Source organism: Anomaloglossus baeobatrachus, chromosome 12, assembly GCF_048569485.1.
Source record: "Anomaloglossus baeobatrachus isolate aAnoBae1 chromosome 12, aAnoBae1.hap1, whole genome shotgun sequence".
Lineage (NCBI taxonomy): Eukaryota > Metazoa > Chordata > Amphibia > Anura > Aromobatidae > Anomaloglossus > Anomaloglossus baeobatrachus.
Window position 1 is genome coordinate 87,693,891 of NC_134364.1, and position 24,669 is coordinate 87,718,559.

At 44.2% G+C, this 24,669-nt stretch overlaps 1 protein-coding gene across 2 annotated transcripts in view; it reads left to right on the forward strand.

Moving 5' to 3' along the window:
- Nucleotides 1-24,669, forward strand: part of ARHGEF2 (Rho/Rac guanine nucleotide exchange factor 2) — a 166,837-nt gene that overhangs the window by 66,962 nt on the left and 75,206 nt on the right. For both annotated transcript variants that reach the window (XM_075330730.1, XM_075330731.1), the window contains exon 7: nucleotides 2,288-2,417. In XM_075330730.1, coding sequence (XP_075186845.1) covers nucleotides 2,288-2,417 — 130 coding nt within the window. The remainder of the gene's footprint in view (nucleotides 1-2,287; nucleotides 2,418-24,669) is intronic.

Genomic DNA, 24,669 nt, shown 5'->3' on the forward strand with positions numbered 1-24,669 from the left:
TACTATAATACTGCCCCCTATGTACAAGAATATAACTACCATAATACTGCCCCTATGTACAAGAATATAACTACTATAATACTGCCTCCTATGTACAAGAATATAACTACTATAATACTGCCTCCTATGTACAAGAATATAACTACTATAATACTGCCCCCTATGTACAAGAATATAACTACTATAATACTGCCTCCTATGTACAAGAATATAACTACTATAATACTGCCTCCTATGTACAAGAATATAACTACTATAATACTGCCCCCTATGTACAAGAATATGACTACTATAATACTGCCCCCTATGTACAAGAATATAACTACTATAATACTGCCTCCTATGTACAGGAATATAACTACTATAATACTGCCTCCTATGTACAGGAATATAACTACTATAATGCTGCCTCCTATGTACAAGAATATAACTACTATAATACTGCCCCCTATGTACAAGAATATGACTACTATAATACTGCCCCCTATGTACAAGAATATAACTACTATAATACTGCCCCCTATGTACAAGAATATAACTACTATAATACTGCCTCCTATGTACAGGAATATAACTACTATAATACTGCCCCCTATGTACAAGAATATAACTACTATAATACTGCCCCCTATGTACAAGAATATAACTACTATAATACTGCCCCCTATGTACAAGAATATAACTACTATAATACTGCCTCCTATGTACAGGAATAGAACTACTATAATACTGCCTCCTATGTACAAGAATATAACTACTATAATACTGCCCCCTATGTACAAGAATATAACTACTATAATACTGCCTCCTATGTACAGGAATATAACTACTATAATACTGCCTCCTATGTACAAGAATATAACTACTATAATACTGCCCCCTATGTACAAGAATATGACTACTATAATACTGCCCCCTATGTACAAGAATATAACTACTATAATACTGCCCCCTATGTACAAGAATATAACTACTATAATACTGCCTCCTATGTACAGGAATATAACTACTATAATACTGCCCCCTATGTACAAGAATATAACTACTATAATACTGCCCCCTATGTACAAGAATATAACTACTATAATACTGCCTCCTATGTACAGGAATATAACTACTATAATACTGCCTCCTATGTACAAGAATATAACTACTATAATACTGCCCCCTATGTACAAGAATATAACTACTATAATACTGCCCCCTATGTACAAGAATATAACTACTATAATACTGCCTCCTATGTACAAGAATATAACTACTATAATACTGCCTCCTATGTACAAGAATATAACTACTATAATACTGCCTCCTATGTACAGGAATATAACTACTATAATACTGCCTCCTATGTACAGGAATATAACTACTATAATACTGCCTCCTATGTACAAGAATATAACTACTATAATACTGCCTCCTATGTACAAGAATATAACTACTATAATACTGCCTCCTATGTACAGGAATATAACTACTATAATACTGCCTCCTATGTACAAGAATATAACTACTATAATACTGCCCCCTATGTACAAGAATATGACTACTATAATACTGCCCCCTATGTACAAGAATATAACTACTATAATACTGCCCCCTATGTACAAGAATATAACTACTATAATACTGCCTCCTATGTACAAGAATATAACTACTATAATACTGCCTCCTATGTACAGGAATATAACTACTATAATACTGCCTCCTATGTACAAGAATATAACTACTATAATACTGCCTCCTATGTACAAGAATATAACTACTATAATACTGCCTCCTATGTACAAGAATATAACTACTATAATACTGCCCCTATGTACAAGAATATAACTACTATAATGCTGCCCCCTATGTACAAGAATATAACTACTATAATACTGCTCCTATGTACAAGAATATAACTGCTATAATACTGCTCCTATGTACAAGAATGTAACTACTATAATACTGCCCCTATGTACAAGAATATAACTACTATAATACTGCCCCCTATGTACAAGAGTATAACTGCTATAATACTGCCCCTATGTACAAGAATATAACTACTATAATACTGCCCCTATGTACAAGAATATAACTACTATAATGCTGCCCCCTATGTACAAGAATATAACTACTATAATGCTGCCCCCTATGTACATGTACAAGAATATAGTACTTGGCTCAGATATCTGGTCAAAAGAAGACCATGTGTCTAAACATCACAAATTCCTCCCCTGTCCTGTAGTGTAAGGCCCAGTAAATGCTTTCCGCGCAGCAATGGCTGACCATTCCTCTGTTACAGGCTGAGTGCTGTCAGCTGCGGGGAGTTTGAGGTCCTGGAGACTGATGAGAAAGAGAACAGGAACAAGGAGGAATCCCGTTTTGAGCGAACGCTTAGTTTCATCCGGAAGATTTCAGGAGGCAAAAGCAAGGTAGGAACAGTCATATTAAGACAGGTCTTAAAGGTAGTTGTATGTGCAGAAGTGACGACCCTTCGGGGCAGTGTCCACGTCTGCTGAGGGTTCAGTTGCCACGTTCTCATTACTGCAGAGTTCACCTTTAATTGTACATACATGAGGGGAAGCCGCAGGGTTTGGCCACGAGGGCTGCAGTGTGGTGGTCCAGCCTGCTCTGTGGTGGCTCCCTCCTCTTTTTTTCCATCCAGACGTATTGAGGCAGAGTTGCATCAGCCACTACACATAGATGTGGCATTTCCTGCCAGAGTACAAGTGAGGCCGAGGGGAGAGCAAGAGCCATGACTCACTGTGCGGGCCCACCACAACTGCTGCGGCCTCCGCCGAAATAATAACGGCGGGGGTCTACAAATGTTATTCTAGGGGGAGTATAGAACATGTAATAGTCTGCAGAATATGTCCCCATGGATCTGAGAAGAGGTGGAGGGCCATGTTGTGCAAATGTGATCATTGTAGTGCCGTCCTGTTTTTCTTTACACACTACTTCTCCCCTTTTGTTCAGTACTGATAAGAAAATAGTAAAGATGCCCCATGTAATAAGCGATGATGATTGACAGCTCCCCCCTTCTTCCATTTCTGGTCTCCCCACCATCTATCTCTTGAGAACAGTTGCCGGGAGGAAGCAGATCAGGGGGACACAGGACATGACTGCCTTCCTGCAGTACTGGATGACAAACCGAGAAAAAAACCATCAACCCCGACCGTCACATCACTGATAACACCGACATCCTCCCCGCATCCTCCACCAAATTATACAGGACTTTCCAGAATGTAACACTGAGCCGTGTATCTAATCCCACCATGTGTGATACTGTCTGCTGAGGGGTTCCTTATGGGGTAATGTTCCCCATGTATGAGCATTTCAGGGGTGCAGTATGATTACAGCTCTTACTATGAATGGGGAGATAAGGTATGCACACCAGTGACTATGGAAGGGGAATACATGGAATAGCAGAAACTGCTGTGTGAATACTGACTTGAAAAATCCAATAGCTATATGCAAGAGTGAAAATGGGAAAAATGGAATCTGCATTACTGCCATGAACATATGAATCAAGAGAAATTTAGCTACTGAATTGATCAATGCAGAAGAGCCCCAACACTACGCCAAAGTATTTCTCTACGTTGGGGTCCCTAGCTTGTGTGTGTCCTCTCATGCAGTTAAAAAACTTACCGTGTATGGGAAGCTGAGACCCAGGCTATATATGCGTATTATATGGATTGGCAATAGGTGTGGTGGGGAGGGTTCACAAACGAAAAACTACTAACAATAACGAATAACGTTTGGACTTAGAATGGAGTTCCAAACGTTATTCGTTATTGTTAGTAGTTTTTCGTTTGTGAACCCTCCCCACCACACCTATTGCCAATCCATATAATGTGTGATTCATATGTTCATGGCAGTAATGCAGATTCCATTTTTCACATTTTCACTCTTCATATAGCTATTGGATTTTTCAAGTCAGTATTCACACAGCAGTTTCTGCTATTCCATGTATTCCCCTTACATAGTCACTGGTGTGCATACCTTATCTCCCCATAGTGATGTTTTTTTAGGTTTTTTGCACCCAGTTCAGACTTAGAATGGTGTTCCAAACGTTATTCGTTATTCTTACTATGAATGGACTTTTTGGCTGCTCCAGTCCGTAATTACAGTGAGGTTGTAAAGAAATACTCCCTCCCCCCATGGATTCCCATCCCCCAGTAGTTTCCATAACAAAAGAGCGTCTCCTCCTAGTACCTGTCACCTTCTCCTGGTGTACATCACATGGGTTGCGGGGTGATGGGCGAGTCTGTCCTGATGTCTGGCATTTACCGCACCGTGTTTTCCTTCTTTATATTTACATCACACTGACGCATTTCACAACTTCTTCATCTGATATTTGATGGTGACACTTAGCAGCTGTATTATTCAGTTATATGAGATTGTACAGCATTGTATGTGAGGTTTCTAGAGCGCAGATAAATAATACCGTACTATATGTGATATTTCTATATAAACTGATCCATAATACCACATTATATGTGTTATTTCTATAAGCCTCATACATAATACTGCACTATGTGATATATCTATAATCCTCATCCATAATACTGCCCTGTAGGCGACATTTCTATAAAGCTGATACATACCACCACATTATGTTATTTCTATAAACCTCATACATAATACTGCCCTGTATGTGATATTTCTATAAAGCTGATACATAATACTGCACTATATGTGATATATGTATAAACCTCATACATAATACCGCCCTGTAGGTGACATTTCTATAAAGCTGATACATAATACCACACTATATATGATATTTCTGTAAAACTGAAACATAATGCTAGGCTATGTGTAAGTGAATAAACAAGAGAGAAATCTTTGCCTGCAATACAGAATCAATAATCCTTCTATGTCTGGGATCACTGTTTTGCTGCAGAATAAAGCCTCAGCCAATCATGGTATTGCATGATGGATCCGTTTCTGCCTGTATTTCTCAGCATTGAGGACACAAAGAAATGGTCAACATTGAGAATCGTAGACACAGTGACCAGCCAAGGGACCTTAGTGCAGCAGATAAAAGATACATAATGCTTCCGCTCGAATGCAAAATTGGAAGGTGTCCAGCAAGTATTATCAGCAACCACAGAACCCAGCTACATCCATCTACTGTGTAATAGGAAAATGGGGGAGGAACAGGCATGCTCTGCTATAAAGGTCATGTCACGTCTTACACCATGGCAAGGCTGAGCAGTGCAACAAAACACAAGGTAGTTATAGTGCATCAGCAAGGTCTCTCCCAGGCAAAGATTTCATAGACAAGAGTTTTAAGATGTTCTTTTGGAACCAGAAAATGAACAGCATTGAGGACTGCAGACACTGTAGTCGGCCAATTAAAGTTAGTGCAGCAGATGAAAGACTCATCACGATTACTTCCCTTTGAAATTGGAAGACGTCCAGCAGTGCAATCAGCTCAGAACTTTTAGCAACTGTTATACCCATCTAATGATCAGAGAAGTCTGAACAGAAGTGATCTTCACAGGAGAATTGTAACCAAAAGCTAAGCCTTCCACGTGAAACAAGGCCAAGTGAGTCAACTATGCACAAAAATATAAGAACTGGGGTTCATAAAAATGGCAGCAAGCGCTCTAGATTTGTAAGTGAATATTTGAAATATTCTGCTGTAAAAGAAGGTTTGTTCCTCGAAGGGTTGGAGCGTGGCACAATAATGAGGATCTGCAGGAACAGTGAAGCCCGTTGGAGGGTCCTTCAGCAAATAAAGCTGGGGATTTTGTCAGGATTAGGCGGCTTTCACACTACGTCTTTTTAACATGCGTCCTGAACGTTTTTTTAACGCAGAAACGGATCCAGTGCAAATGCGTTTTCATTTCAATGCATTTGCAATGGACTCGCGTTAACATGCGTTCACCTGCGTTTGCGTGCGTTATAGTGAGGATCCAGCGACTTGCAGTTTTTTAACATCTTTCAAAAACGCTACTTGTAGCGTTTTTGAGCTGCGTCCAACTTCTGCAAATTGCTGGATCCTGACTAAACAGCATGCAAACGCATGTGAACGCTGGCATACTGATAGACAGGATCCTGCTTGCTCTACTGAGCATGCCCAGAATGCCAGCCTCCGTGATCAGTCTATCTCTCTACTCCCTCTCTCTCTGTCTCTCCCCCTCCCTCTCCTGTCTCTCTCTCTCCCACCTGAGAGCTGCGGACACTCGTAACCAAGGTAAATATCGGGTAACCACTTCTCTTAGTTACCCGATGTTTACGTTGGTAACGTGTGCAGGGAGCCCGGCTCCTAGCAGCTGCAGACGCTTGTAACCAAAGTAAATATCGGGTATCAAAGCAAGTTACCCGATGTTTACCTTGGTTACGAACCTCCGCAGTTGTAAGAAGCCGGCTCCCAGTCTGGCACGTTTAGTTCCCCTCACTCCCGATCACATGACTCCAATGCCCGCCCCTAAACATCCAGTGACAGGATCCTGCAAAGTAACACATGCGTTTGCATGCATTTTTTGCTGTAAAAGCAGGATCCGCTTTTGCAGCAAAAAAACGTTCAGGACGCATGTTAAAAAGACGTAGTGTGAAAGCAGCCTAAATGGAGTTTGTGATTCTGTGAAAAGGGAAAAAAAAAAAAAAAAGTTAGTCTTGTGATTTAATTAGTAGGATTAGTCACACCTGTTTCTAGAAGCTTCCAGCAGCTTCTGATAGTCATTGTACATCTATATAAACCAGCCAGTACTAGCGAGGTGCTGAACTGAAGTAAAGTGCTGAATTTAAGATAAGTGCATAGTTTCAACACAATTACATAGTTTGACACAAGAACATAGTTTGAATTTATCCTTATACGTTTCCCCTTGGGTTTCTTTAGTTTTTTTTCTCTTTGTTTTTCTACTTTACTGTTGATCCCCATTTGATAGGTGCTCCATGGACAATGCTACCAGGTGTGTATCTTGTCAGATGTATGCATGCCTTGAGCAGCCGTTCGAGGGTGACTATGTCTGCACTCGTTGCAAGCATGTTGCGTATTTGGAAGCCAAGGTAACTGATCTAAATAAGCAGCTTGCAACACTCAGGGGCATTGCAAACCTGGAGAGGAGTTTAGAGCTCACTGAGCTTTCTCTGGCTGGGGCCAGTGATATGGAGGAGGGTGGAAGTGGGGAAGATCAGGACCCAGAGGTAGGTAGCTGGGTAACAGTTAGAAGAAGAGGTAGGGGGAAAAGTGTTAGGGAGTCTAGTCCAGACCTGGCACAACCTAGTAAATATGCCTGTTTGGCTGATATTAGGAATGAAGGGCCTGGACTAGGGTCACTACAGCAGGATGTTGCTCCTAGCAACCAGGAAAACAACTGCTGTAGGAAGGAGGGAAATAGGAGTGCAGCAAAGCCCAGACAGATGTTGGTGGTAGGGGACTCTATAATTAGGCGGACAGACAGGGTCATCTGTCGCCGAGACCGTGAATGCCGAACAGTGTGTTGTCTGCCGGGTGCTCGGGTTCGGCATATTGTGGATCGGATAGACAGATTGCTGGGTGGGGCTGGGGAAAAGCCAGCGGTCATGGTGCACATTGGTACTAATGACAAAGTTAGAGGCAGGTGGAAGGTCCTTAAAAATGATTACAGGGAACTAGGAGAGAAGCTGAAGTCCAGGACCTCCAAGGTGGTGTTTTCAGAAATACTACCGGTGCCACGAGCGTCACTAGAAAGACAGCGGGAGCTTAGGGAGATAAATATGTGGCTTAGAAATTGGTGCAGGAAGGAAGGGTTCGGGTTCATGGAGAACTGGGCCGACTTCTCAGTCGGCTACAGGCTCTACGGTAGGGACGGGCTGCACCGCAATGGGGAAGGTGCAGCTGTGCTGGGGGAGAAAATGGTCAGACGGATGGAGGAGCTTTTAAACTAGGATCGGGGGGGGGGGGGGGGGGGGGGTGAGGGAGGGTAGTGGAGCAAATAAGGGGATAGATAGAGCAGATAGAGACAGGGAGACGGTAGGGGTCAATGAAGGATTAGGGGGGGATGGGACATACAAGGAACGTAGGGAGGCTAGGAGTAATAAAGGTGTTAATAGGATTAAATGTCTACTGGCAAATGCAAGAAGTCCTGCAAACAAAATGAATGAATTGGAGACTCTTATGTCAACCATGGATTATGATGTGGTGGGCATTACGGAAACCTGGCTGGATGAAAGCCATGACTGGGTGACAAACATACAGGGTTATAGTACATTTAGGAAGGACAGGAAAGGCCAAAAAGGTGGTGGGGTGTGTATATTTATCAAATCTAACCTAAAACCTGTGTTGTATGATGACATTGAGGGGAACAGCAACAATGTAGAGTCAGTATGGGTAAATGTACATGGGGAGGGGAATAATGGAAAAATGCTAATTGGAGTTTGCTATAAGCCTCCTAACATACCTGAACAAATAGAGGGTGAAATGCTGGAACAAATTGGAAAGGCAGCTAATAATAATAATCGGGTTCTTATTATGGGGGATTTCAACTATCCAGACATACAGTGGGACATAGAATCTTCTGGTTCTGCTAAAAGCTGTAAGTTCTTATCTACCATTCAAGACCATTTCCTCTCTCAGATGGTAGGTGAACCGACCAGGGGAGATAATTTGCTAGATCTGGTCCTGTCAAATAGACCGGATATAATTTCAGATCTACAGGTCCGGGAGCACTTGGGCACCAGCGATCATAATATGGTAAGCTTCGACATAATATTCAATAGAACATTTCAAAGGGGGAATGCTAAAACCTGGAATTTTAGGAAAGCTGATTTCAACAAATTAAGGGAAGAGCTTAAATGTGTAGATTGGGACAGAGTCATGGTAACTGGGGATACCGAACATAAATGGGGTAAGTTTAAGGATATACTACTAGAGTCCTGTAAAAAACGTATACCCTCTGGTAATAAAATGTCCAGGAATAAAAAGAAACCACTATGGATAAATAAGACTGTACAAAGTATAATAAAACAAAAACAAAGGGCGTTTAACATCTTAAAGGCTGAGAATACAGAAATAGCATTGCAGGAGTATAAAGATATCAATAGGCAATGCAAAAAAGAAATCAAACAAGCAAAACTAGCTACTGAAACAAAAATCGCCAATGACATTAAAATAAATCCCAAAATCTTTTATAAATACATTAATGCCAAAAGGAAAACAAAGGATAGTATCGGACCCTTAAAATATAATAACAAGTTAGTTATAGAGGACAAACAAAAGACTGAGATATTAAATAGGCATTTCTCATCTGTATTCACCAAGGAACTGACTGTACCAGGGATCATTCAACAAGTGAAAAATCAAAGTCCACCACCCGATATAATTAATTTAACACAAGATGAAGTACGCCTACGTCTGAGTAAATTAAACATTGACAAATCCCCAGGGCCAGATGGCATTCATCCACGAATATTGAGGGAATTGAGCTCCTTAATCGACAGACCGTTGTATCTCATCTTTTTAGACTCACTTGTAACGGGGTTGGTGCCTCAGGATTGGAGGATTGCTGATGTGGTACCGATATTTAAGAAAGGTAAGAGGGTAGATCCAGGCAACTACCGTCCAGTAAGCCTGACATCAGTAGTATGCAAAGTTTTTGAGGGCATTTTAAGGGATGACATGCAAAAATATATTGCAGAAAATAATATGATAACTGACAAACAGCATGGATTCATGAAAGATAAGTCGTGTCTAACCAACCTGTTGGGGTTCTATGAGGGGGTAAGTTCAAACCTGGATATTGGTAATGCAGCTGATGTGATTTATTTGGACTTTGCAAAGGCATTTGATACTGTACCACATAATAGCCTTATACTAAAGCTCCAGAAGCAAGGACTAGGGGACACAATATGCAACTGGGTAAGGAATTGGCTAAAAGATAGGAAACAAAGAGTAGTCATAAATGGTACATTCTCTAAATGGGCTATAGTCAGCAGTGGGGTGCCGCAGGGATCTGTGCTTGGACCGATTCTTTTTACTCTCTTTATTAATGACCTTGTGGATGGGATTGATAGTACAGTGTCAGTCTTTGCCGATGACACCAAACTATGTAGGATATTAAAAACTGACCTGGATAGTACAATATTACAAAAAGATCTGGATAAGATGTCAGAATGGGCAGATACTTGGCAAATGAGATTTAATGTTGATAAATGTAAAGTAATGCACCTAGGACGGAGTAATCCTATAGCTGCGTATACATTAAATGGAAGTAAACTCGGGACTACAGAACAGGAGAAGGACTTGGGTATTCTCATTACAAATAAGCTGAGCAGCAGCACTCAATGTCAGGCAGCAACTGCTAAAGCAAACAAGATTTTAGGGTGTATAAAAAGAGAGATTAGATCCCATGATCCCAACGTATTGTTACCCCTCTATAAATCACTTGTAAGGCCACATCTGGAATACGGGATCCAGTTTTGGGCTCCACATTTTAAAAAGGACATTCAGAAGTTAGAGTCAGTTGAAAGGCGGGCAACTAGACTATTACAAGGAATGGAAGGCCACCCATATGATGGCAGGTTGAAAAAGTTAGATATGTTTAGCTTAGAAAAAAGACGTCTCAGAGGAGATCTCATTTATATGTATAAATACATGTGTGGTCAATATAAAGGACTGGCACATGACTTATTTCTTCCAAAAACAATACTAAGGACCAGGGGGCACTCACTGCGAGTGGAAGAAAAGCGATTCCGGCACCTAAATAGGAAAGGGTTCTTTACAGTTGGAGCGGTCAGACTGTGGAATACACTACCACAAGAGGTTGTAATGGCAGATACTATAACAGCTTTTAAAAAAGGGCTGGATGATTTCCTCAGTACACACAACATTGTTGGTTATAAATGACTTAGTGACCAAATGTAGAACTGGTGGAGGAAGGTTGAACTAGATGGACCTAGGTCTTTTTTCAACCTAAGTAACTATGTAACTATGAGTTTTCAATGTTGAGAAATACAGGCATATACCTCATCATACAATATCATCAGGGAGGGGTCTAATCAACTTTAAGTTTATTCTGCAGCAGGACAGGGGCATCAAACATACAGCCAATGTCATTAAGAGCTAGGAGTCCTGGAGGTGATAATCCGATCCCTCAGAGCCCTGATCTCACATCATCCATTCTGTGTGGCATCACATGAAGAGACAGAAAAATCTGCAAAAGTCAACATCCACAGAAAATCTGTAGTCAGTTCTCCAAGATATTTGGATCAATCATCCTGCCAAGTACAGATCTGTAGTCAGTTCTCCAAGATGTTTGGATCAATCATTCTGTCAAGAACAGAATATATGTGGTTAGTTCTCCAAGATGTTTGGATTAACCATTCTGTCAAGAACAGAAAATCTATAGTTAGTTCTCCAAGATGTTTGGAACAACCAGTCTGTCAAGAACAGAAAATATGTGGTTAGTTCCCCAAGATGTTTGGATCAACCATCTTGCCAAGTTCAGATCTGTGGTTAGTTTTCCAACATGTTTCGAAAAACCACTCTGCCAAGTACATAATGTCTGTGATTAGTTCTCCAAGATGTTTGGAACAACCACCCTGCTAAGTAGAGAAGATCTGTGCTTAATTCTCCAAGATGTTTGGAACAACCTCGCTGCCAAGTTCCTTCAAAAACTGTGTTCAAGTGTATCTAGACGTTATCCTAATTTAAAGGCAAAGGCTGGTTACACCAGATACTGATGTGATCTAGATTTCGCTCTTGTTCATTAATTTTTGTTAATTGCTCAATATAAACTATTAACACTTAAATGTTTTGAAGCATTCTTACACTGCAGCAATTTCTCCACACCTACTTATAATTTTTCACTTGACTGTAGTACAGTATGTGATCTTTCTATGGAGCACATATATATAATACAGAACTCTATGTGAAATTTCTGTAATGTTGACACATGCTGTAATCAGTACTATCGCTGACGCATTTCACTCCATTGCAATCAGTTATGTTTATAACACTGACATGTTCTGCAGCTTTACTATTAGCTCAATATCACGGACGTGTTTTGCAGCTATACTGACCGTTTTATATCAGAGGTACTTCACAACTTTTTTTTCCTATTCGTCTGACACATTTTGCAGCTTTACTCTCCGTTTTACAACACAGGCGCATTTCACAGTTTTATCAGTTTTATATTGCACACACAATTTACAGCATTACCGTCTGTTACATTTAACACATTTTCTAGCTGTATCAGTTTTGTATATCAGACATGATTTTCAGCTTTGCTATTTGATTCACTAACGCATTTCATGGTGTTCTCAGTTCTATATTGCAAATGTATTTCATGGCATTCTTACATAGTGTCTGTATAACACTGATATATTTCACAAGTTTTTACTATTGGATCTAGAACTGACGCATTTCGTAGCTTTGCTGTTTTGCATATATCACTAACACATTTAGTAGATTTACTCAGCCTTATATCACTGACGCATATCATATTGTATTCCACAGCATTATTATCCATTCAGTATACAACCCACTCTTTTTGTATGTTTGTTACTGGTTTTAAAATTCAGACTATCTACACTAACTTCTGTACACATTTAAAAAATTTAGCATTTCGCAGCGTTACCATCAATTTCAAATCTCTGACGCATTTCACAACATTACTATCTGTCCCATATGTAACGCCAATACTTTTAATAGCTTTAACATTGGTTTTATGTCGTGCTTTGTCAGTTCTATATTTAACACGCATTTCACAGTATTACTATACTGTTTTGAATGTAACTCCAACACGTTTTACATTTTTCTTTTTTGTTCTTTTATCAAGGATGTATTTCATGGCTTTATAAATGGTGTATTTCACAGCGTAACAATCGATTCAATATTGCAGACCGGACACATTTAACATTACTGTAACGCTGCGTCCCTGCCTCTCCCCTCCTGCAGGGATGCGCTGTCACTCACCACTGCGATCAGTTTTTCCACGTTGTCCAGCACCCCTGCTCTCATCCAAGTGGGTTCCTCCTCCCACCTCCTGGAGTTTGTGAGCACATCACAGGACTTTGAAGAGCGCTCCTAGGGAGTGCGCGCGCGCGCCGCTGCCCCTCTCATTCTTAGTTGTCAGATCACTCTGTCCCGTCTTTTCTTGCTTGTACCTGATCCCGTCATGTTCCTGCCTGGTCCCATGCTGTCCTGTACCTTGCTACCAGTCAGTCATGTCCGTACCTGGCTACCGGCCTGTCCTGCACGTTGGCACCTGGTTCCAGTCCTGTCCGTATCTGGCTACCAGCCCGTCCTGCACGTTGGCACCTGGTTCCAGTCCTGTCCGTATCTGGCTACCAGCCCGTCCTGCACGTTGGCACCTGGTTCCAGTCCTGTCCGTATCTGGCTACCAGCCCGTCCTGTACGTTGGCACCTGGTTCCAGTCCTGTCCGTATCTGGCTACCAGCCCGTCCTGCACATTGACACCTGGTTCCAGTCCTGTCCGTATCTGGCTACCAGCCCGTCCTGCACGTTGGCACCTGGTTCTAGTTCTGTCCTATCCCTATCTGCTGCCTGCCTGTTTTGCCTTGCTGGTACAAGTGACTGTCTGTCCATCCTGCCTTGTTGGTGCTAGAGCCTCTGCCTATCCGTCCTGGTGAGCCATCTGACTTTCTAGTGAGTCTGCTTGTCCGTTCTGTCCCGCTGGTGCTAGGGACTCTACCTGTCCGTCCTGCCTGTGCTGTCTGCCTTGAACCACCCTGGTAGTCCCTGTCTGCACTTGAGACCCCATCCTATCTGCTCCTGTGTCTGCCCATGTCCTGTGGATCAGCTGCCACAGTCCCGTCCTTTACCCCAAGCTATGGTAGGCCCGTGGTCTCCCTGTGATCCAGTGGGTCCACTTCACCATCCCTGGCGGCGAGCATTACAATTACTGTTATGTAGATAATGCTGACCTGTTTTGCAGCTTTGATTTTGGTTTTACATTACAGGCGCGTTTCACAGCTATATTTGATGCATTTCACAGCATTAGGCTGTTCTCCATATATCACTGCCATGTTTCTCCGTAGTATATCACGGATATATTTCACAGCTTTACTCTTTATTATGTATAAAACACTCATGTTTTGTGTTTATCGGTTCCATATTTCTGGTGCATTTTGCAGTTTGGCTATTGGTTCTGTATCGGATGTTCTTCACAGTATTACTATCTGTTCTGTTACTATCGATGACACATTTTGTTGCTTAACCATTGGTATTATATTCAGAAGCATTTCACAACACTTCGATTCTGTATATATCTCACACATTTTGCTTCTCTTTTTTGTTTTTTCAGACGCATTTCACATTTCTTTAAGTCTATGTTGATGACCGATTTGCAGATTCACTATTGGTTCCATATTATTTACACTTTTCGCACCTATGCTTTGTATACATATGGGATTATAAAATGGTAAATAATGTTGGTATAATACCACTTCTTTGGACTGCTCCGTCGTGTCACCTTTCCATTGTGCAGCGTCTCTTCCTGTTCCTTTCTCAGCAGTTTCCTGCATTTCAGCTTCCTGCTATTTTTCGCTTCGCTCTCCCCACCCCCTCTTCTCCAGGTTTACATTTACACCCTACTATATTCATCTTCCTCCGTTTCTCGGTGTCTCCTCACCTTCTTGGTCTCTCCTCTTTACCTGTTCCCACATAGTTTGGTTGCTATGGAAGTGTTGGATAATATGTTTGCGCTGCTAGACAAGAGGGAGGTGGGTAGGGGGCGATGTGCGGGCACGGGGGAGTAAGGTGGATGCAAGAAGGCATGGAGGAGATGTGCAGGGAAGAGCTTGAGATATTCTCTACTAGTATTGAGGGGTAGTGAAAGGTAGACAAAATGGAGAGCCGGTCAGTTTTGCAGAAAAATGGAGCAAGGGGTAAGGCAAGGGGTAAGGCAAGGGGAAAGCGAAACTTGGCCAGTCACTATAGTGCGGGGGTAAATTTGCATAATGTTTTGAATAGGGTCCATGTAAGCTGTTATATAGGGCTGGGGTAGAAGTGGTGGTTATGGGTGGAAGACATGCCAAGATGGGTGTGAGAGGGTGTGATTTCAGACATGTGTGGGGGAGGAGGGATGTGGAGGTGCAGAAACATGATTACTGGATTTAGACTGTAAACTGTGTCCCTGTGCTGGCATTGCAGTGTTGTGTTAGCACTCGGCTCCACTATGCAGGGTGTGGGTGGAGGAAGGTTTCTTCACAGTCTATAATTAGCTGCAGTTAATGATGTCATGTTGTGTGAGCAGGCAGATCGGGAAATACAGGGTCTGTCACATGTGAGCGCCCCCCCCCGAGTGTCTGATCAGACCTGCAAATGCCCCCACTCAGGTCTGAACCCAGTGCCCCAGACACAAGGCGGAAAACTGCCCGCCTGACCTGTAGAAGACACAGGCCCCCACCAAATGTATCATCTGATGGCAGCATGTGCTCTGGTGTTATCCTCTCTAGTGGAGAACGGCCTTCCTGGGCTATCCTCTGTATTGTAAGCTGGCCTGTCGTGTTATCGTCTTTAATGGAGGTTGTCATGTTATCCTATGTAATTGTGTTCGGCCTCTAGTATTATCCTCTGCAAAGGAGGCTGGCTTCTGATGTCATGCTTTGTAATGTGTGCCAGCCTCTGGTGTTATCCACCATAATAGATTACGGCCTCTCATTGTATACTTTATATAGCAGGCCGATCTCTGGTGTAATCCTCTGTAATGGAGGCTGCAGTGTCTTATTATCATGTACACTGGAGCCCGGCCTCATGTGTTATCCCCTATAATGGACCCCAGCGTATCCTGGGAAATGGAGTCTACTCCCGTTAGCCTCTGTAAAGAAGGCCAGCCCCGGTGTTTCACCTGTAATGGACATCAACCACTGGTGTTATCCTCTGTACTCTTTAAGGCCCCCTTTACACATCCGTGAAACACGTGCGTGTTTGGTCCGTTTCCGTATGTACCGGAGACACGGACACACGTGCTCCAATGTTATTTAATGTTTGTAGTTACACATGCGTTATTCTGTACGGTGCATGTGTCCGTGTGCGTGAAACGTATATGTATCCGTATTGCACGGATGCATGTCCGTTTTCTGCACGGAACATGCACACACGCACCCAATGAAAGTCTATGGGTCCGTGAGCACACTACGTGACATGGATGCATCTCTGTATGCATCTCTGTATGCTCCGTGTACGTTTTGTGCTTTTTTCTAGCGATTTCGGTCTTTTTTTTTCTGTGTATGTCAGTCAATCTCCCTCAGTCCGTCGGTCGGTCTCTCTCTCTGTCTGTCAGTCGGTCTCTGTCTTGTCTGTCCCTCTCGCTGTCTGTCGGTCAGTCTCCCCCCTCTCTCATACTCACCGTTCCCTGATCACCGGCGCGGCGCTGCACTGCTGTTAAAAAAAAACTCCGGCGGCTTTTACTTTTTTGAAAATGCCGGCCGCTCATTATTCAATCTCATATTCCCTGCTTTCCCCGCCCACTGGCGCCTATGATTGGTTGCAGTGAGACACGCCCACACGCTGATTGGTTGCAGGGAGACAGCTGTCAATCTCACAGCAGCCTGTGGGCAGGTCTATACTGTGCAGTAAAATAAATAATTCAATAATTAAAAAAAAAGGCGTGCGGTTCCCTCCCAATTTTTATACCAACCAAGATAAAGCCATACGGCTGAAGGCTGGTATTCTCAGGATGGGGAGCCCCACATTATGGGGAGCCCCCCAGCCTAACAATATCAGCCACCAGCCACCCAGAATTGCCGCATTCATTAGATGCGACAGTTCTGGGGCTTTACCCGGCTCTTCCCGATTTGCCCTGGTACGTTGGCAATCGGCGTAATAAGGAGTTAATGGCAGCAGCCCATAGCTGCCACTAAGGCCTAGATTAATCATTGCAGGCGTCTGAGACACCCCCCAATGATTAACCTGTAATTTAAAGTTAATAAACACACACAGTGAAAAAATCTTTTATTTGCAATAATAAACACTAACAAATACCCTCGTTCACCACTTTATTAAGCCCCAAAAACCCATCCATGTCCGAAGTAATCCACGGAGGTCCTGCGTCGCTTCAAGCTCTGCTACATGAAGGTGACAGGAGCTGCAGAAGAACACCGCCGCTCCTGACAGCTCCACGCAGCAACTGAAGAGAGTCGCGCGATCACGTCACTCAGGTTACTCGCGGCCACCGCTGGATCCTCCAACTGTGACAGCAAGTCGCCCAAGTGACAGCGATAAAGTCACAGGTGAGTTGCGGTCTCGGGTGGGTGACTTCAGCTAGCTGCGGGTAACCGGAGTGACAGCAGCGCTAATCGCGCTGATCACTTCAGTCACTTAGGGGATTAGCGGTCACCAGTGAGTCCTTCACGGGTGACTGCTAATCAGTACGCGACACAGACAGAGCCACGGTATGACAGTGAACTCGGGTACAGTTCACTCGAGTTCATTCTCATCGCGCGACACTGTCTGCAGTCAGCGGGTATGTAGCAACGACATTGTGCATCACACACGGAACATTTCACACGGGCAAAACACGGACATGTCACTTGCGTATCTCACGCACACACGGACATTCCACACGCACACACAGCTAGCATACGCCATTCACACAGATGCCCCACGGACCAGAAAAACGGACATAAAAACTGAACACGGACCTGAAAAACGTAACGTAACACACGTGCGTGTTTTTCACGGACGTGTGAAGGGGGCCTAAGAAAGGCCAGTCCCTAGTATTATCCTTTGTAATGGAGGCCAGATTCTGCTGTTATCCTCTGTGATGGAGGCAGATATCTGATGTTATCTTTTGTAATGGAGGCCAGACCCTGGTGTAATCCTTTGTAATAGAGGCCAAACCCTGGTGTTATCCTCTGTAATGGAGTTCAGCCCCTGCTTTTAACCGCTGTAACAGAGTCCAGTTATAATTGTTATCCTCTGTAATAGAGCCAGCCTTTGGTGTTATCCTTTGTAATGGAGTCCAGACCCTGGTGTTATCCTCTGTAACGGAGGCCAGTCCTAGGTGTTATCCTTTTGTAATAGAGCCAACTTTTAGTGTTATCCTTTTGTAATGGAGGACAGACACTGGTGTTAGCCTCTGAAAAGGAGGACAGCCCCTGGTATTATCCTCTGTAATGGAGGCCAGCCCCTGGTGTTATCCTCTGTAACTGAGGCCAGTCCCTAGTATTATTCTTTGTTTTTCGGAGGCCAAGATTCTGGTGTTATCCTCTGTAACAGCAGCCGTCACCTGCTGTTACCCCCAGTAATGGAGGCAGATCTCCGATGTTATCCTTTGTAATGGAGGCCAGTCCCTGGTTTTAACCTCCTATAATGGAGGTCAGACCCCAGTGTTATCTTCTGCAACGGAGCCCAGCCTTTGGTTTTATTCTCTCTAATGAAGGCCAGCCCCTGGTCTTATTATCCTCTGTAATGGAAGTTGTTGCCTGTTGTTATACCCTGTAACAGAGAACTGACCCTGGTGTTAGCCTCTATAATGGAGGACAGCCCCTAGTATTATCCTCTGTAATGGAAGCCAGATGCTGGTGTAATCCTCTGTAATGGAGGTTAGCCCCTGGTGTTATTCTCTGTAATGAAGGCAGATCCCTGGTGTTATCCTCTGTAATGGAGGCCAGACCCTGGTGTTATCCTCTGCAATGGAGGCCAGACCCTGGTGTTATCCTCTGTAATGGAGGCCAGACCCTGGTGTTATCCTCTGTAATGGAGGCCAGACCCTTGTGTTATCCTCTGTAATGGAGGCCAGACCTTGGTGTTATCCTTTACAATGGAGGCCAGACCCCTGTGGTATCTTGTTTAATGGAGAACAGCCCCCGGTGTTATCTTCCATAATGGAGGCCAGACCTTGGTGTTATCCTTTGCAATGGAGGCCAGACTCTGGTGTTATTCTGTGTAGCTGAGGCCAGAACCTGGTGAGATCCCCTGTAATGGAAGACAGTCGCTGCTGTTATCCTCTGTAACGGAGGCCAGTCCCAAGTGTTATCTTCTGTAATGGAGCCAGCCTTTGGTGTTATGCTCTGTAATAGAGCCAACCTTTGGTGTTATCCTTTGTAATGGAGGACAGACACTGGTGTTAGCCTCTGAAAAGGAGGACATCCCCTAGTATTTTCCTCCGTAATGAAGGCAAGACGCTGGTGTAATCCTCTGTAATGGAAGTTGGCCCCTGGTGTTATTCTCGTTAATGGTGGCAGAATCCCGGTTTAAACTTTTCTAATGGAGGCCAGACCCTGGTGTTATCCTCTGTAATAGAGGCCAGACCCTGGTGTTATCCTCTCTAATGGAGGCCAGACCCTGGTGTTATCCTCTGTAATGGAGGCCAGACCCTGGTGTTATCCTTTACAATGGAGGCCAGACCCATGGTGATATCTTTTTTTAATGGAGAACAGCCCCCGGTCTTACCCTCTGTAATGGAGGCCAGACACTGGTGGTGTTCTCTGTAATGGAGGCCAGACCCTGGTGAGATCCTCTGTAATGGAGGCCAGTCCCAAGTGTTATCCTCTGTAATGGAGCCAGCCTTTGGTGTTATCCTCTGTAATGGAGGCCAGACCCTGGTGTTATCATCTGTAATGGGGTGTTTGTGTTTTGTTTTTTCAGCCTCCTCTTCTCCTCTGCCTGCTTTCTCTAAACTTGTGCCCTCTTTAAACCTCTGGTGACCTGTTTTATCATCTCCTGGGTTTGCGGATAGTTACACAAACACTTCTGCTGATAAGAACCTGGCTCTTGTGAGGGACCTGGATCCCAAGTTCCCACAGAAGTTCTGTGTGACACCCATTAACTCTTACTTCACCCACTGCTCATCTGGGCCATGTTGTTGGTCATTTGCTTCATGTCACAGTTCTTGGATGTGACAGAGGAGGGTGGCAATCTTTCCTGTGATTGTCTACATGTAGACAGATCCTCTCCTTGTTGTCTAAGTGTGTTGTGACTAAATTTTGCGATAGTAAACAGCAGGACTACTGTAGGACACGCAGAGGCCTCCTCACACCTGACATCTCAAATGCCTTTTATGTTCTGAGGTTTCCAAGCAGCAGTTGTTGTATCCAAGAACAAAATATGCAAACCTGTTCGAGGGAGTCTCAACTCACATTATTTTACTGATATACAGTGGGTATGGAAAGTATTCACACCCCTTTAAATGTTTCACTCTTTGTTTCATTGCAGCCATTTGGTAAATTCAAAAAAGTTCATTTTTTTTATCTCATTAATGTACACTCTGCCCCCATCTTGTCAGAAAAAAAAACTAATGTAGACATTTTTGCAAAATTATTAAACAAGAAAAACTGAAATATCACATGGTCATAAGTCTTCAGACCCTTTGCTCAGTATTGAGTAGAAGCACCCTCCTTTTGAGCTAGTGCAGCCGTGAGTCTTCTTTGGAACAATGCAACAAGTTTTTCACACCTGGATTTGGGGATCCTCGGCCATTCTTCCTTGCAGATCCTCTCCAGTTCCGTCAGGTTGGATGGTGAACGTTGGTAGACAGCATTTTCAGGTCTCTCCAAAGCTGCTCAATTGGGTTTAGGTCAGTACTCTGGCTGGGCCAGTCAAGAATGGTCACAGAGTTGTTCTGAAGCCCCTCCTTTGTTATTTTAGCTGTGTGCTTAGGGTCATTATCTTGTTGGAAGGTGAACCTTCGGCCAAGTCTGAGGTCCAGAGCACTCTGGAAGAGGTTTTCTTCCAGGATCTCTCTGAACTTGGCCACATTCAACTTTCCTTCAATTGCAACCAGTTGTCCTGTCCCTGCAGCTGAAAAACACCCCCATAGTATGATGCTGCCACCACCATGTGTCACTGTTGGGATTGTATTGGGCAGGTGATGAGCAGTGCCTGGTTTTCTCCACACAAACCGCGTAGAATTATCACCAAAAAGTTGTATCTTCGTCTCATCAGACCAGAGAATCTTATTTCTCATAGTCTGGGAGTCCTTCATGTGTTTTTTTTGCAAACTCTATGCAGGCTTCAATATGTCTTGCACTGAGGAAAGGCTTCCATCTGCCATAAAGGCCCGAGTGGTGGAGGGCTGCAGTGATAGTTGACCTTGTAGAACTTTCTCCCATCTCCCTACTGCATCTCTGGAGCTCAGCCACAGTGATCTTGGGGTTCTTCTTTACCTCTCTCACCAAGGCTCTTCTCCCGCGATTGCTCAGTTTGGCTGGACGGCCAGGTCTAGGAAGGTTTCTGGTGGTCCCAAACCTCTTCCATTTAACGATTATGGAGGCCACTGTGCTCTTAGGAACCTTGAGTACTGCAGAAATGCTTTTGTAACCTTGGCCAGATCTGTGCCTTGCCACAATTCTGTCTCTGAGCTCCTTGCGCAGTTCCTTTTGACCTCATGATTCTCATTTGGTGTGACATTCACTGTGAGCTGTGAGGTCTTATATAGACAGGTGTGCGCTTTTCCAAATTAAGTTCTATCAGTTTAATGAAACACAGCTGGACTCCAATGAAGGAGAAGAATCATCTCAAGGAGGATCACAAGGAAATGGACAGAATGTGACTTAAATATGAGTGTCTGAGCAAAGGGTGTGAATACTTATGACCATGTGATATTTCAGTTTTTCTTTTTTAAGAAATTTGAAAACCTTTATACATTTGTTTTTTTCTGTCAAGATGGAGGATGGGGGCAGAGTTAATGAGAAAAAAAATGAACTTTTTTGAATTTACCAAATAGCTGCAATGAAACAAAGAGTGAAATATATAAAGGGGTCTGAATACTTTCCGTACGCACTGTATGTGGCAGAGAGGTGCCTTTATACACACTTTGTCGCTTTTGGTTACTCGCGCTTGCGTTTCTTGCTGCTAACTTTGCAATTTTACTATATCGGGACTTGACGGCTTATATCAGAGCTGGGAGCGGGTTCTACCAGCCATCCACATGTCACTGCTAGTCTCATCACTACGGGCACAGCGTGCCGCGACTCATGGGTTCTAGGAATTTTCTTGGCTTTTATTGTGTCTGAAGCAGAAATGCCACAATTCAACACAACCATGTCTGTCACTGGAGATTACAGCCGAGAGTATAATAATGATGGAAATGTGTTATAAGACAGCGAGCCTCGTACTGTACCCCCAAGCTGAGCCATGCTCTGGCGGTATAACACATGATGGGATTTGATACATCTTTATACTACCATTCTGTATGTTATCTGCTATGTTCCCTCGCTATCGGGTTCTGAAGAGTTAAATCGATGTCAGTATTGGGTGTTATACCAGATGAGGGACTGGTCCGGTTGGATCTGGTGGCAACAAGTGACACCTGTCCTCTGTGACCTCCAGGAGAAAAAACAAGAGACACAGACTGGAGGAGGCAGGTGAGGCCGGGGAGGATAAAGACATTGATATCCAGGGTACAGGATACTGACACTGGGGTACAGGATACTGACATTGGGGGTACAGGATATGACATCGACACAAAGGGTACAGATTAATGACACTTGGCATACAGGATAATGACCTTGACACTGGGGGTACAGGATAATGACCCTGACACTGGGGTGCAGGATAATGACACTGGGGGTACAGGATAATGACACTGACACTGGGGGTACAGGATAATGACACTGACACTGGGGGTACAGGATAATGACCCTGACACTGAGGGTAAAGGATAATGACCCTGACACTGGGGGTACAGGATAATGACCCTGACACTGGGGTGCAGGATAATGACACTGGGGGTACAGGATAATGACACTGACACTGGGGGTACAGGATAATGACACTGACACTGGGGGTACAGGATAATGACACTGACACTGGGGGTACAGGATAATGACACTGACACTGGGGGTAAAGGATAATGACACTGACACTGGGGGTAAAGGATAATGACGCTGACACTGGGGGTGCAGGATAATGACGCTGACACTGGGGGTACAGGATAATGACGATGACACTGGGGGTACAGGATAATGGCACTGACACTGGGGGTACAGGATAATGGCACTGACACTGGGGGTACAGGATAATGGCACTGACACTGGGGGTACAGGATAATGACGCTGGGGGTACTGGATAATGACACTGTGAGTACAGGATAATAACACTGACACTGGGGGTACAGGATAATGACACTGACACTGGGGGTACAGGATAATGACACTGACACTGGGGGTACAGGATAATGACACTGACACTGGGGGTACAGGATAATGACACTGACACTGGGGGTACAGGATAATGACCCTGACACTTGGGTGCAGGATAATGACACTGGGGGTACTGGATAATGACACTGTGAGTACAGGATAATAACACTGACACTGGGGGTACAGGATAATGACGCTGACACTGGGGGTACAGGATAATGACACTGACACTGGGGGTACAGGATAATGACACTGACACTGGGGGTACAGGATAATGGCACTGACACTGGGGGTACAGGATAATGGCACTGACACTGGGGGTACAGGATAATGGCACTGACACTGGGGGTACAGGATAATGACGCTGACACTGGGGGTACAGGATAATGGCACTGACACTGGGGGTACAGGATAATGACGCTGGGGGTACAGGATAATGACACTGACGCTGGGGGTACAGGATAATGACACTGACACTGGGGTACAGGATAATGACGCTGACACTGGGGGTACAGGATAATGACGCTGACACTGGGGGTACGGGATAATGACACTGACACTGGGGGTACAGGATAATGACCCTGACACTGGGGTGCAGGATAATGACATTGGGGGTACAGGATAATGACGCTGACACTGGGGGTACAGGATAATGACACTGACACTGGGGGTACAGGATAATGACACTGACACTGGGGGTACAGGATAATGACGCTGACACTGGGGGTACAGGATAATGACACTGACACTGGGGGTACAGGATAATGACACTGACACTGGGGGTACAGGATAATGACACTGACACTGGGGGTACAGGATAATGGCACTGGCACTGGGGGTACAGGATAATGGCACTGACACTGGGGTACAGGATAATGACGCTGACACTGGGGTACAGGATAATGACGCTGACACTGGGGGTACAGGATAATGACGCTGACACTGGGGGTACGGGATAATGACGCTGACACTGGGGGTACGGGATAATGACACTGACACTGGGGGTACAGGATAATGACCCTGACACTGGGGTGCAGGATAATGACATTGGGGGTACAGGATAATGACGCTGACACTGGGGGTACAGGATAATGACACTGACACTGGGGGTACAGAATAATGACACTGACACTGGGGGTACAGGATAATGGCACTGGCACTGGGGGTACAGGATAATGGCACTGACACTGGGGTACAGGATAATGACGCTGACACTGGGGGTACAGGATAATGACACTGACACTGGGGGTACAGGATAATGACACTGACACTGGGGGTACAGGATAATGACACTGACACTGGGGGTACAGGATAATGACACTGACACTGGGGGTACAGGATAATGGCACTGGCACTGGGGGTACAGGATAATGACACTGACACTGGGGGTACAGGATAATGACACTGACACTGGGGTACAGGATAATGACGCTGACACTGGGGTACAGGATAATGACACTGACACTGGGGGTACAGGATAATGGCACTGGCACTGGGGGTACAGGATAATGGCACTGGCACTGGGGGTACAGGATAATGGCACTGACACTGGGTGTACAGGATAATGACGCTGACACTGGAGGTACAGGATAATGGCACTGACACTGGGGGTACAGGATAATGACGCTGACACTGGGGGTACAG